The sequence below is a fragment of the Arvicola amphibius genome, chromosome 4, assembly GCF_903992535.2.
Source record: "Arvicola amphibius chromosome 4, mArvAmp1.2, whole genome shotgun sequence".
Lineage (NCBI taxonomy): Eukaryota > Metazoa > Chordata > Mammalia > Rodentia > Cricetidae > Arvicola > Arvicola amphibius.
Genome location: NC_052050.1, coordinates 120882320 through 120895877, shown reverse-complemented (window position 1 = coordinate 120895877; position 13558 = coordinate 120882320). Strand labels below are relative to the sequence as shown.

At 41.0% G+C, this 13558-nt stretch overlaps 2 protein-coding genes across 2 annotated transcripts in view; one reads left to right on the top strand and one right to left on the bottom strand.

The window, feature by feature from the left end:
- Window positions 1–2807: 2807 nt before the first annotated feature.
- Window positions 2808–12107, bottom strand: Spcs3 (signal peptidase complex subunit 3). Its single transcript, XM_038324613.2, has 5 exons — window positions 11850–12107; window positions 10398–10471; window positions 8344–8420; window positions 7224–7339; window positions 2808–5832 (listed from the first exon to the last, which is right to left on the bottom strand). Exons 1-5 carry the CDS (start codon window positions 11990–11992, stop codon window positions 5700–5702), a joined length of 543 nt encoding a protein of 180 aa, XP_038180541.1. The 5' UTR covers window positions 11993–12107; the 3' UTR covers window positions 2808–5699.
- Asb5 (ankyrin repeat and SOCS box containing 5) overlaps window positions 11680–13558 on the top strand; it is a 59496-nt gene continuing 57617 nt past the window's right edge. The window contains exon 1 of the mRNA XM_042054819.1: window positions 11680–12256. The gene's annotated coding sequence lies outside the window, so the exon portion shown is untranslated. The remainder of the gene's footprint in view (window positions 12257–13558) is intronic.

Sequence of the window (13558 nt, the reverse complement as noted above, 5' to 3'; positions counted from 1 at the left end):
CTTTTGTAAGCATGCACACACACAAAGGTGCGACAAAGGTTATAAAATAACAAAGTCATGATTTGGCAAAACATTTGCTGGGTTTGAGGCTAGCAAGGAAATCAACAGTGAGGAAAGTATGTGTTTCGGTGGTGTGCTCCAGGAAGCAAATCTTACACTTCTTAAAGCTGTGGTGACACAGAAGTGCTAGTATGTTCTTGGGAGTTCAGATTACCTACACATAGCTAAGTCACACTCCTTCTTCTTCCAAGCCAAGACACCATCAGTGATTATGCATGTAAGCTGTCAAGCAACTCGAGCAGACTTCGGCAAAGTATCTTTTATATGTTTAAACTGCATCAAGTTATATAAAGAGCACCAAACACAGTGGGTTGAACCATAAACTGGTCAGAGCCAAACTAAAACACTACAACAAAACAAAAACAAACAAACAAACAAAAACCGTATTTTCTTTTCATCTCTGAATGTAGAATAAGCGACAAAGCTTAGGTCAGTCACCATCAGATCAATGCTTAATGTTTGCACATCACACACCAAATGTGTGCACACATCCAAATTTAAAAAAGAGCGAACAAACACACTCCTGACAACTGGTTCTTGCCGTTCCAGCTGGTGAACACCAAGTGGCAGCATAATTAGGTATGCTAGTGGCCTCAACCTGAGTTGCAACCCTTCCACAGAGGTCACCTAAGGCCATCAGAAAACACAGATATTTACAATTCATAACAGTAGCAAAATTAGTTATGAAGTGGCAATGAAAATGTTATGGCTGGGTCACAACATTTGGAACTGTATTAAGGGTCACAACACTAGAAAGGTTGAGAGCCACTGCACTAAGCAAAAGTTTGGCTTCTTACAAGTGTGCTTCCGAGAAGCAGCTGTCCAGCTGAAAACTATTTTCCACATGCCCCTCGCATTAATACTGAGTGGTGGAATTCATTTGCCCCTAGAACATGTTGATGGTATAACACTAGAGCAGGGGAATTTTTTTTCTTATTTTTGAAACCCAATTAATTCAAATCCATGGGGTCAAAGAACGTAAATCCTTAGGCGACAGTCCCCAAAACTATAAGGCCTGAGCCCTTCCATCACACCTTGCTCAAGGATTCTTTAACAACCACAACAGCTACAACATGAGTAAAAGCAAATTCACTTAAGCTAGAGAAATTTTGTTGTTACCTTATATGGAGCTTTGGGTCAGCTCGGTGCTTAATCAGAGAGCAAGCATCAGATGGCAGTTCTGGATTGTGTCTAGAAGGCAGTAGCAGCCACTGAAGCTTCTCCCGCTTCTCTAACCTAGGAGACACCCACTGGGAAGAGTCCTTGGGATCCAGTCCCCACCAAGCTCAAGCTATTCCAGATCCGCACTGCATCTCAGAGTCCTCTCCTCACTACAGTAAATCCCTTCCCATTCTTTGTATTAAGACACTAGCTAAGCCGGGCGGTGGTGGCGCACGCCTTTAATCCCAGCACTCGGGAGGCAGAGGCAGGCGGATCTCTGAGCTCGAGGCCAGCCTGGTCTACAAGAGCTAGATCCAGGACAGGCTCTAGAAACTACAGGGAAACCCTGTCTCGAAAAACCAAAAAAAAAAAAAAGACACTAGCTAGGAAAGCTGTAGCTCTTCCAGGCCCACAAGACGGAATGTGGATGAGGTACACGCATGAACTGTATTTTCTGTCTCAAATGTTTAATTTTAATCAGCATTTTTGTTGCCAACTCCAAAATGCCGACCTCCAGGTACCCACAAATAAGTGAAAGGCACAGGGAGAGGCTTGAAGGCTCCCTCAAACGTGGTGTCTGCATATATTCATACCGAAGTACTGAAGGGGATCAGTACACATCAGGCAAAGGTACTGAAAGCTGAGGTTTTGCTTTTACTCTTTTCCAGGGAAAAGGTAAGAGGACAAAATTGAGTGAAGCAAAACTTCTAAGGAGCAAAGAATGTTCGGGCATGTGGGGGCTCCTGGGAAAGGAGAGAAAACCAAGTCCCAAACCTCTTATTACCCAATGGAAGACTCTAACTTCATTGATTTTATTTTCATGGAACAATTTTGTTTGTCTAAGTTCGCTGATACGGGTTCCTTCTGAGAAACTCTTCTCTTGAGATAAAAAATGGAGAATTTCCACACTTCAGTAGGGTCAGTGCTGTCAACTGGGCCAAGCCAGAGCTAATGCCCAAGCAAAGGTCACGACATACACCGGGCTTTCAAGGAGCTGTGCAGAGGGCTTCACTTCGTCGGAGCTATACTTAAGAAGCAGCTTGAGTATTTTGCTTCAGTCTGCTTCCTTAGTTCCTCTTGGCCACTCAGTTCTCTCACTGTGAAAACGCGGGAGAGAGCAGGGACAGAAGCTGGGGCAACACCACCAGGTACCTCACTGGACAGTCCAACTGAGCTTGAAGACACAGCAAGAGAAACCAGGAGAGAGAGAATCAAAAAAGCAGCATTCAGAAAGGGGACAGTGAACAGGCACTTCCCAAAGCCAGGTCACATTGGACACAAGCACCACATCACCAATATTGATTGGGCACTGCCTATCATTTGCCAGACACTGTGCTGGTGCTGGGCAGGATACAAGGGCAGATCTGACAGCATGAGCTCAAAGGACTTACAGTCTACTCTAGGGGCATACCCCCCCCACCCAGCGCATCCTGAGTGTAATGAGCCAGGGGCACACAGCCCCCAGCACATCTTCCTAAAATCTGATGTTCACTACAACTGGGTTTCCTTTCAGTTTAGCAACTTCCCCCAAAATACAAATATATGGACATCTTTAAAATACATACTTTTACTCAGAAAAGAACTCATTTTATTAAAAAATGTTGAATATTTATTGTAATTAAGAAAATCTTCACATATATATTCAGCAATTTTATGGAATATTTTCTTGTGAATTTATTTTTTAAGTAAACAATTTCCCAAATTGCATAAAAACTATGGAATAACTTTTTTTGAAACAGAGATCTCTGAACCATTGGCAGTCTCATGGTAAAGTACACAGGCCTGCTACTGAAAGCGAGGGAAGCTTTTGAAATAGAGAGATGTTTGCTTACAATCAAAGGTCACACTACAAGGTCTCCTCTGTAGACCTATTACATGTTAATTCATAGTATAACAAAGCAAAACCTCCACTAACCTGTACCAGCCCCCATCCAAAGCTTTAGATCCTTAAAGTCCATTTCTTCATACGAAGAACTGACTAGCCAGACGGTTGAAGAACTGTTAAGATTAACTACCAGAAAAGACATTCAAACCAACCAATGCTCTTAACAGTTTCTGGTGTTGCTATTTTCCTTTCGGCATAAGGACAGCAAATGCAATGCATGGTCCTACAGCACCAGAGGAAGCTGTTTCTAGGGTAGCCTGAAGGGATATGCTGAGTGCTACATTTTATTCATTTCTAACTGCAATCACCATACTAAGTAGCTTGCAATTATCCTCTTTTCCAAGAATCAGCTATGGGCTCAGACTCTATCCATAGATTACCTTGGCTTGTTAAAATCTGAAGCACCAAGTCTCTTCGAGACCTGACGAGACTTCTCTGAAATAGAGACTAGAGATGCTCATCAAACACACAAAGTGTGTAACGTCGGGGCTGTCACAAACTAATAAAGCTGTGCAGCACGAAACTGAGTTCCTGAGAAACAGGGCTAGTGGTGTGCTGGGTCAGCAATATCCCGGGCAGCTCCTATGTCACATTGTTCAAGCTGGGCTTTCCCGGCTTTCCTTACCAAACTCCTAAAATTGGGCTGTTCAAATAAACAGTAATTCTAGAAATCTTCAGTTCTAGTTTGTCTGTGCTGGACTAACAGATCCACTCATCACAAAATGTAGTGAACTACTAGTGGAACAGAGGTCGGGCTTTAATCTACAGGCTTGTTCATGGCTTCCTTAACCAGGACACACCCACATATTCTAAGCTTTGACACGTGCAGATTTTACACAGCTAGTATATGTTCAATGTATAAAGCTCAACTTTATAGGTCTAAAATGTAACAGAAGCTCAGACCACTATGAACTATGTGATAATCTCTCCATCACCTCCCTGACTTCAGATGACTAATGTGATTTCCTGTTCATGAGCTGCTGAACAGCAAACACTTCAGATGTGCATCGCAGTAAAGAATCATTTTTATAGACAAGGGAACAGACAGCCTGAAACGTTTAATGAAACTGCTAGTGCCAAATTCAGGCTCTACCTTTGACCTTTCCGATTAGAAAACCTTATGCACATGTGTTTGTAAGAACTGCACCACCACACACAAGAGCTGCTAAAACGAGTATCACCAAGCAATGATACACTTCAAATGAGGTAAACAGAACAAACACTAATCAACTTATGCTAGTGCTAGAAAACAGCCCGTTTTGGGTTACTGCTTGGATGTACCTATAGTTTCTGTTCTTGGATTAAGAGTGGCCAATGTGCAGCTGATAACTGAGGGCGCTGATTGCTGCAAAAAAAAATTTCATGTCAAATATAATTATATAGTTAGCTATATATAATGTATTTAATCTCTAAATTATTTTACAAACCTATGTAGTTTTAATTTGGATAAAAATGAATAGTCATAGACAAAAATATCACTGTGTGTAAAAATGAATATCCACAGATAAAGTATCACTGTGTGTTGCTGGCTGTTGGAAAACTAGTTTCACACTCGATCACTTCTAGAAGGAATGGGAAATAACAAAACTATAATAAAATTAGGTGAATGGGATTACTGTGTAAACTGAGGTGTAAGAGAACTCCACTGCTTGCTATTCAATTTGAGTGCAAGTCAGTAAATTTCTGAGTTTCAGTTTCTTATGCAAAGAACTAATATTTGCACCGTCCACCTCATTAGGACTACTCAAGACAACACTCAAACACGAGCAAATTCTGTAGATGGGAAAGCACGTCACAAGTATTCTTACTAGTCCAACTGTCAAAATATGGAGCTAATTACAGCAGCATGTTCAGTGGGACAAATCCAGTTCAGGAGGCAAACCATGCAAACATTTTCAATTTTCAATAGCAAAGCTTAAAATTTATATAGATATACAAAGAAACATTCTGGAAACACTAAAAGACACACATATGGTTGACTTGAGACTTTAAAATGAGCTTGCAAGATTTTACAGCATACAAAGAGGTTCTTGGTCTTCGTTTGAAGAAAGCTGCTAGTAACCTAAAGAAGACAAGCATTATGGGTATTTCTAAAACAAATGGAATACAATTTTACCACTGTGCTCTTTTGTAAATCAGACTTCAAAGAGCCACAATAATGTTCCCAATAATCTAACATATGCTAAAAGATAAGAGTGTTCAGGTGTAAGTTGACAATTATTGTCAACTTACATGAACACAAAACAAATAATTAAGAAATCTGACTCTATAGACACCTGGGAGTTTAAAAGCCCTTTATGCTCATTTTATATTCCATAATACAATGCAAATAAAAGAAATATTCAAACCCTGCTTACACGGTCTTCCTCTGCAGCTGCCCATTCTCACACTACTCCTCTCTGGCGGTCTTCACCCTGTCAGCAAAGCTAAGCTTAAGCAACCCAGAGCCTTTCACTTCAACTATGTCTTTTGACGTTAGTCTTTCTTATCCCAAAACAGAAAGAAAAAGAAAACTATAACCAAAACAAATGAAGATACAGGAAATGAGATGTAATTTATCACGTATAAAAATATGCTTCAAATTCACAATAATTTAGTAACTCTTTGTTATTTCATAGGTATCTGGAAACGGGACAGATACATGTCCTGATCCTGTCACAAGAGGTAGAATCCCAGCATTTGGTACAACATTCCAAGAGAGCGTCAAGGTGACATTCCTGTTTCCCCTACAAAAAAAAAAAAAAAAAAAATGTAATAAACAAAGGTTAGCAAAACAGTCATTTAATAAAAATACTTTCAATCAAGTACTATGAGGCCACATAATTTATAACTAGTTATTTCTAATAGACAAATCAGAACAATTTCTTCATCCTTTTTAAAATCTACAGACAGCACTAGAAGACACCAGCATTAAACTCATAGGTAACCTAAATGACCAACCTAACTCACAGCTGCAATTAATTAGCAACAAAAAGCTTACATGAATAAAACACAATGAAGAGAAAGTCAAACTCATGCTAGAAATAAGAAAGTAATAATTTGAAATCTAATTTTGTTATTCTTTAGATGCACAAACTCCAGCATATCAAAATCTATCATGTTCAAAATTCTTTATTTGTAAATCCAAAGGTGTGGCTAGGTCAAAATGGCTCTTTTCCTATACTCTTTCTTATAAACTATAAAAAGGTCAAAATGACCATCAATCATCTGGATTTCCTCTTTTTGTTAAGAGTATACTGAACTTTGGGGGAAAAAAATTCAGAGAAGCAAAACTAGAAACCTAGGTACCTGCCCTAGATCTCGCACACCACTTCCTCATGCAGGCTGTCCTGACTTGAGTTCAGAAAGTAGGACCTTTAACTTCACAGTGTTGATCCTTTCCCTCATGAGAGAGCCTGAGTCCTACTCGCCCATCAGAAAAGCTACCACATGGGTTAGTTTTCTGTCATCACACCATAAGATATAGTCAACTCAGAAGAAGGAAGCTCAATTGAAAAGCCCCATCAGACTGGCAAGTAGGCAAGCTTGTATGACATTTCATGACTGATATGAAAGGGTTGAGCCCACCACTCGGTGGTACCATCCCTGGGTACCATCCCAGGTAGTCCTGGGGTGTATAAGCAAGCAAACTGAGGAAACTAATAAGTAGCATTCCTCCACGGTCTCTGCATCAGTTCTCGCCTTGGCTTCCCTGATGATGAACTGTAACATGTAAGCCAAATGAATCCTTTTTTCTCCAAGTTGATCTGTTCATAGTGTTTTATCACAGCTATTGCAAGCAAACTATAACAACTATGGACTTTTATTGTGACTAGTGCATTTAGCATCAGTAGAGAAGTGATTGCTAGAACAGACACCAATGTGTATCTTTCCTTGGTCTTTCAGCTAAGATCACAACACATCAACACTTCTCTCACTGGTCCCCCGTCCCTAGCCCTATCTTCTTCCCTTCTTTCCTGTCATCAGAGTTGAACCAGATCCTGTGCATGCCAAGTAAGTGTCCTACCACTGAGCTACTTCCCCAGGTACAATATCTTTTCTTTAAAACAAAAATACAGTTCATCTTCCTCTCACCAACCTTACTTAAAAATGTTAAAAATAACATAGATTCACTCACTTGAGGCCATTTCCATCATCAAAGAAAAAATACTTTGTCTTCATGTCTTTCAAAAGCAGCTTCGGATTATCACCTCTCAAAACAATCTTGTCCCAAAGGACGACTTGGTTCAGAGCCTACATCAAATTCAAAGTCACTTAGATAACTCAGCAGAAACATTATCACTTCAAATTCAAAATTTAAGTGTTAGCTTATTGGACTTACTTAGGTAAACCAGAATTACAAAAACAGTTTATATATGCTCACCATAAGAGTAACATTTATCCTTGTAAATTTTTGATACCAAATAGTGTTTATGTACAGTAGTTACTCTTATTTTGAAGAACAGTTTTTTTTTTAAATGCAGAACTCTTATTTTGAAGGACAGCATTTCTGCTATCTTTAAAATATATTTTGTTGATTTAAAGTTCACTCACTCCAATATTCTCAATGCCCAATGAAATACACGGAATAAGATATATACACCAAGTAATTAGCTGTAGTGCCAAAAATTACTACATGAAGCTGTTTAACATGCTGCCAATACAGGCCAGTAAATATAATAGTAACAATAACAACAACAACAATAAATAATACAGGTCAAATAAAAAACAGAGCCATCTTTAATTACAAATTACCTGCCTACACTAATGAGAAACACAGAACTGCTTTGGCAAAAACAACATAGAAGCGATGTTTTGTTTATACATATCTCAGTTTGATGTGCTAAACCACTGCATATCTTCAGCAGTGGTTCCACAAGAGAAGCTAAGACAATCAAACAATACTCTGCGGTTACACAGCATGTACATCTTTCTGGACCCTATAATGCTAGAGAGCATCAAGGCACACACAGTATCAACAGACTACTGCAGGGGAGAGAGCTTTCTCACCAGAGTCATCTCTCCATAAGCTTTATTTGTTCTGTTGTTGTTGTTGTTTTTTAAATAAGTATGCAGGTCAGATATTTTGAATATATAAAAATTGATATTCTTGGGCCAGTAAACAGACTCAGTGGGTCCAATCCCTGAATCCTTAAGGTAGGAATGAACTACTTTCTAACAGTTTATTTTAAAATGATATTCTTTTGCAAGAAATATTTAAAAAGAAATGATTACAATATACTTAGATAAATACTTACATTGTTTTTTGTTGAATACTCTGCTGACAAATAAAGAAATAACTGCTTAACATTCCAATCAAATATATTCTCTAGATGTAAACAAATTAAGGACTCTAAGGATTGCAAAGCAGCACACAAGTTTCAAAGAACTCTCAGTCTTAAAACATCCATAGCAACATGAACATTAAAACAAAATACAATAGGCATTCCAGAAATATACCAAATCACCATTTTAAGATAAAAATACAGGATAATATATGGCAAGATCTAGCACATTTGAAAGGGTTGTGCGTCAGGACAGGTTACCATTCTCCCTGTAAACATAACTAGCTGACATATATATTAAAACATAAATAAACATAAGAAACTGAAGCTTTAATTCTGTCTAAAGCGGATCCAGTCATCACTACCCAAAGAAGCAACATGCGCATATGCACAGGGCTCAGGCAATTAACCAAGTCTAGCATTCTATACACGCTAATTTGGTTACAGGTTAGTATAAACCACGATGCCTCAGTGTGTGGAGTTCTGTGGTAGGAGCGGAGAAACACAACATGGCCCTGATCATCTTGGAGAGGGGTGCTCACTATAGAGAGGGGTGCTCACTATATGAACTACAATACTGTGCCACAACTGAGAAATGAGCTAACACAGGGATTTTATTAAGTATTATATGCAAATTACTAATCTTATTTGTGTATATACATACTGGTAGAAATAGGCTTATTTTAATCTAGTTTTGAGGCACACCCACCACAAGTTATTGTTCAGAATCGAGGGTCCTGCAGCAGTCCCATACAAAAGAACAAACCCATTTTCAAGAATCAGGAGCACATTACGAAAATCTGAACAAACTGTAAGATTGCTGATGTATAAAAACAGTAGTCAAGAATTCCCTTGAATTTCTGATCCTCAACCCTGCCCCTCCCTCTGTGGTGCTGGGATTATAGGCATGCCCCACCAACCCAGTTTATACAGTGCTGGGCAAGCCCTCTACCAAATGACTTACATCCCCAGAGGCTTACTGTAATTTCTAGATTACGAATTACTCCTTTCACCTATGTATAAACTCCTTCCTATATGAATTTTAAAAGCAGAATGGAAATTAAACATAAAGCTTATCCTGAGATTTTTGTGATGGCATCTCTATTTCCAAAAAATTAGGTACATTGAAAACTAACTCCTATTTTATAACTAAATCCAATAATTTGTTTCATTCAAAACTGCAAATGGTTTCAGGATGAACAGCAGGTAAACCTGTCAAACACATGTTACAGTCAGATGCTTTAGACAACCAATTTCCATAACATAATAATTAATACACTGCCAGGATTCTAACCTGTGGCCCTAATGTTAGCAGGATGATGAGCTGCTGAAGACAGAAGCTCGAGATAAACGGAAACAGCTCATCCTGGCTCACTCACTTCATGAAGATTCTTCACTAAGGTTTCTCTGGCTCTAAAGATGACAACTGACACAATGCAGCACTGTCCCTTTGACAAAGGCCTTCTGAACCACTACAAATGTGATTTCTTTTTAAACATTTAAACATACGGGGTTTTGTTTTGTTGTTGTTTGGTTTTTCAGATGGGGCTTCTCTATCAGACCTGGCTGTCCTGGAACTTATTCTGTAGACCAGGCTGGCCTCAAACTCAAGAGATCTGCCTGCCTCTGCCTCCCGAGTGCAGGGATTAAAGGAGTGCACCACTGCCCAGCAGCTTATGGGTTTTTTTGATTGTTTTCTATAATAAAAGACGGAGAATTATTTGGGACTGAAAATGGACTATGTCTAGGCAGGATGAGCTCTGGTGAATTTTTTCTTCTTTTACCAAAATGATCTTTTATCTTTTGTTTCCTAGATTCAAATTAATGTTTACATGAAAAATTAAGAAATATTCACACTATTAACTTTTCATGAAGTGTGAACAAGGAAATAGCAACACTGTTTTACTGATGAAAGAACCGAGCTGTGGTGGAATCAATATTCATACTCACGCATCCTCAAACGCCTACACCTGCATCTCATTTCAAGCCTACAGAAAAAGCAACCGAACACTTTTGGTGAAGGATATCAGCAGTTATATCAAACGTGATGAATCCCAAGTCGCTTCTTTCTCTAGGGCCAGTAAAGTCTTCTACATTTTTTCTAGAAGTAAAGATAAAAGTTTCACCATCTCTCGGGGCATCACACAAAATTTACACAACTTAAACCCGCAAGGGTTAGCAGTGTGGATCAGTAAAATATAAATCTCACAAAGAAGTGAGTAAAAGAGAAACTGTAAGTGTAAAAGTAATTATGTATTATAATTCAATATAAAAGAAGGTACTCAGCTATTTTCATTTGCCTGAAGAGAACTTTTGAGAAACCCGAGCGGAAGATAAAACATAAAAAGAAAACGCAAATACTTCATCGAGAGCAGGTAAGAAGAGTGAATTTGAGAGCTGTGAGTTTCCACAAGGTGACCTGGGAAACAGCACATGTTCATGAGAGCACAGCATATGGCAGAGCCACCACGTACTCCCCACAACTATCCTAAATCCGTACAACAATCCTGCCAGTTACTTTCTTCGCTAGCAACAAAAATTAACAAGCAGGAGAGCAAGAAAACTATTTAAGATCACATCAACGTTTAACTCGCTTCAAGTTCATCTACGCCCTCACAGAACTGAAAGTAACGGTGGGGCTGGTATCTAAACCACACTTATTTTCATCAACAGTGTCGAATAAAAATCAATACAGACTAAATTGAGAAATCAAAAAAAAAAAGCAGCAGCTGCAGTAATCGAAGGGAGGGGACACTTGTGATTCTGACTAAAAATAAATAAACTAAGGGAAGGACAGATTATAGAAGACCGCAAAGAGCAAACAAGAATTAAAAACACTTATTAATGACAGAAGTGAAAGAAAAAAGAGGGGAATGCTAAAAATAAAACAGGCAGCACGGGGAGGACAGTCACTCTGACATTCTATTTTTAGTGTCTCCAAACATTTATCCAGTTTGCTGGCTAAAAGAATGACAATTAAAGTAACAAGAAAGCACTGTATCCAAGGCTGGGGTGTTTAAACCGCCCGGTGCACCGTGTCTAGATTCACATCCACACTTCAAGGCAGTGGCGGTGTGTCCAAAAGGAGGAAGGAGCCCTAAAGGGACTGTCAAAAAGAACCAAACGTGGAGAGCCGTGACACCAGAGCCACCCACTGAGCCGCCTGAGCCTCGGGCTGGCAAGGGGTGACACCGGCGACCCCACGCGTGCTCGCAGGCGGGGACGCGCCAGGCGGAAGCGCGGGTGTGGGTGTGCTGGTGTGTTGCTCGCTCATTGGCCAGCGTGGGTGAGGGACGTGAAGAACAGGAAGGAAGGGGAGCGCCGACCCAGGCCACTCGGGAGCTGACCGCTCAGGGCTGGGGGTCCCAAGGCCACCGGCCCCGGGTCCCCCGCGGTGGCAGAGCCTGGGGATGGAGGCAGGTCCGGGACGGCGCGCACACCCCAGCCCACCCCCGGCAGCCCTGCCCGGCCGCACTCACAGCATGATCCGCGAGACGTGCAGCCGCACCGGGACGCTCCGGTCTTTGAAGGCGGTGGTGATGAAACAGCCGAAGGTGAGCGCCGCCATCACGCTCAGCGAGAAGGCGAAGAGCGAGTTCGCGCGCGACAGCACGGTGTTCATCGTGACGCCCTTCCCTCAGGAGCCCCTGTCGCCGACGCCCGTCCCCAGGCTCCGCTTCCCCGCGGCCCCGCTGCCGACCAGTCAGTCCCTCCCACCCGCGCACCCGGTGCGCACCTTCCGGGAGCGCGCGCCGCCCCGCCCCGTCCCCTTTCCGGTGCTCGGCACCTTCCGGGAGCGCGCACGCTCCCTCCCGCTGGGACACACCCATCGCGCGGCCGTGCACGCGCTGGGGGGCGGTGCTCTCAGTCAGCCCGCCAATCAGCGGTAAGCACTGGGGTTGGCTCCTCCCGGGCTCACATCCTTGGTTTCTGAATCTGTAGAGCACGCCCATTTACCAGTTTGCTTTCAGATGTGTTTTGGGGGACTGCTCCGCTTTAACTATACATGTGACATTCACTTTCAAAACGCGTGGTCCTACCTCCTAGCTATCAAAGCTGTCAAATTGCGACGTTTTTGTAAAGGAGAAAAAATTAAGTCATTCAATGTGAAGGCGCACAGAGGTGTGGCTTCTGACAACTGAAGCCCCTAAATAGCAATAAGGAGCAGCAGCATTGGTGGGCATATGCTGTCGGCAACCCAGCCTTAGTGTAATTCCTCTTGCTTTGCTTTCAACGGAGAATGGAAGTTCTGCTCACGTTATGTGTGTTCATACCACAATTCCAAATACTTTTCACTTAACCAAAGTAGGGAAAGAACATGTAGACCATGAAAGGTGTCAATGAGAAACTGATATTAGTTGAACTCCTTTTAGTCAGCTTCATACAGCACGCGGGCAGGATTTTTAAGAATTGCCTAGCATGTGACAGGAACAGTTCTAGGCTCTGAAAGGAGAATGCCACACGAATAAGCCCCACCTCAAACAGAATAGGGCCAAGAAATGAAATATGTAGTAACTATAGTATGAAAGTTGTTTAGTCTGTTAAAAACTTGATTTCTTTTTACTCTCCCAGGTAGCCACACTTTATTCAATAAAGCAAGGTTCTACTAAATGCTTTGCTCAAGTGACACACAAATGTATATTGATCACTTTCTACCCCACTGGAGGTTATAATCGAGTAAAGTTATCCAAATCAAAGCTGCAGTCTAGATTATAAAAGCAGGTATGAATACTGAGAGAGACCACATAGCACTACAGACTTAAAATAAGAAGTCACATATGTTGTGAGGTGGAGTAAAACTACATGCAAAAATTTTAAAGCCATCCTACAGGCTACCTTATATTATCACTGTAGAATGATGAGGGCCGAGATAAATGCTGCAAAGCATCCCATTCAAATACAGGTATTTCAAAGACACACTCAATAAGCTGCTCCAGCTGAACAAAGTACATATAAGACAACAGGCTGAAGTAAACCTAGAAAGGTAATGGCCTATTGTATGTAGACTGACCTTACTACTCAGCTGTTAAGAGATATGAAATCATGAACTTTGTAGGTAAATCAGTGAAACTAAAAAGCATCTTGAGTAAGGTAACCCAGACCCCTGAAAGACAAACCTCCCATGTTTTCTCTCATTGAAGGCTCCTGGCTCCATATTTTCAGATTTGAATACATAAGCTTATAGTAA

Coding starts and splice junctions, on each gene's coding strand:
- Spcs3 (XM_038324613.2), bottom strand. CDS start 11,992: ATGAACACCGTGCTGTCGCGCGCGAACTCGCTCTTCGCCTTCTCGCTG. Junction 10,472..11,849: donor CACGTCTCGCGGATCATGCT/GTGAGTGCGGCC, acceptor CTTTACTTCTAG/AAAAAATGTAGAAGACTTTA. Junction 5,833..7,223: donor GATGATGGAAATGGCCTCAA/GTGAGTGAATCT, acceptor TTTTTTTTGTAG/GGGAAACAGGAATGTCACCT.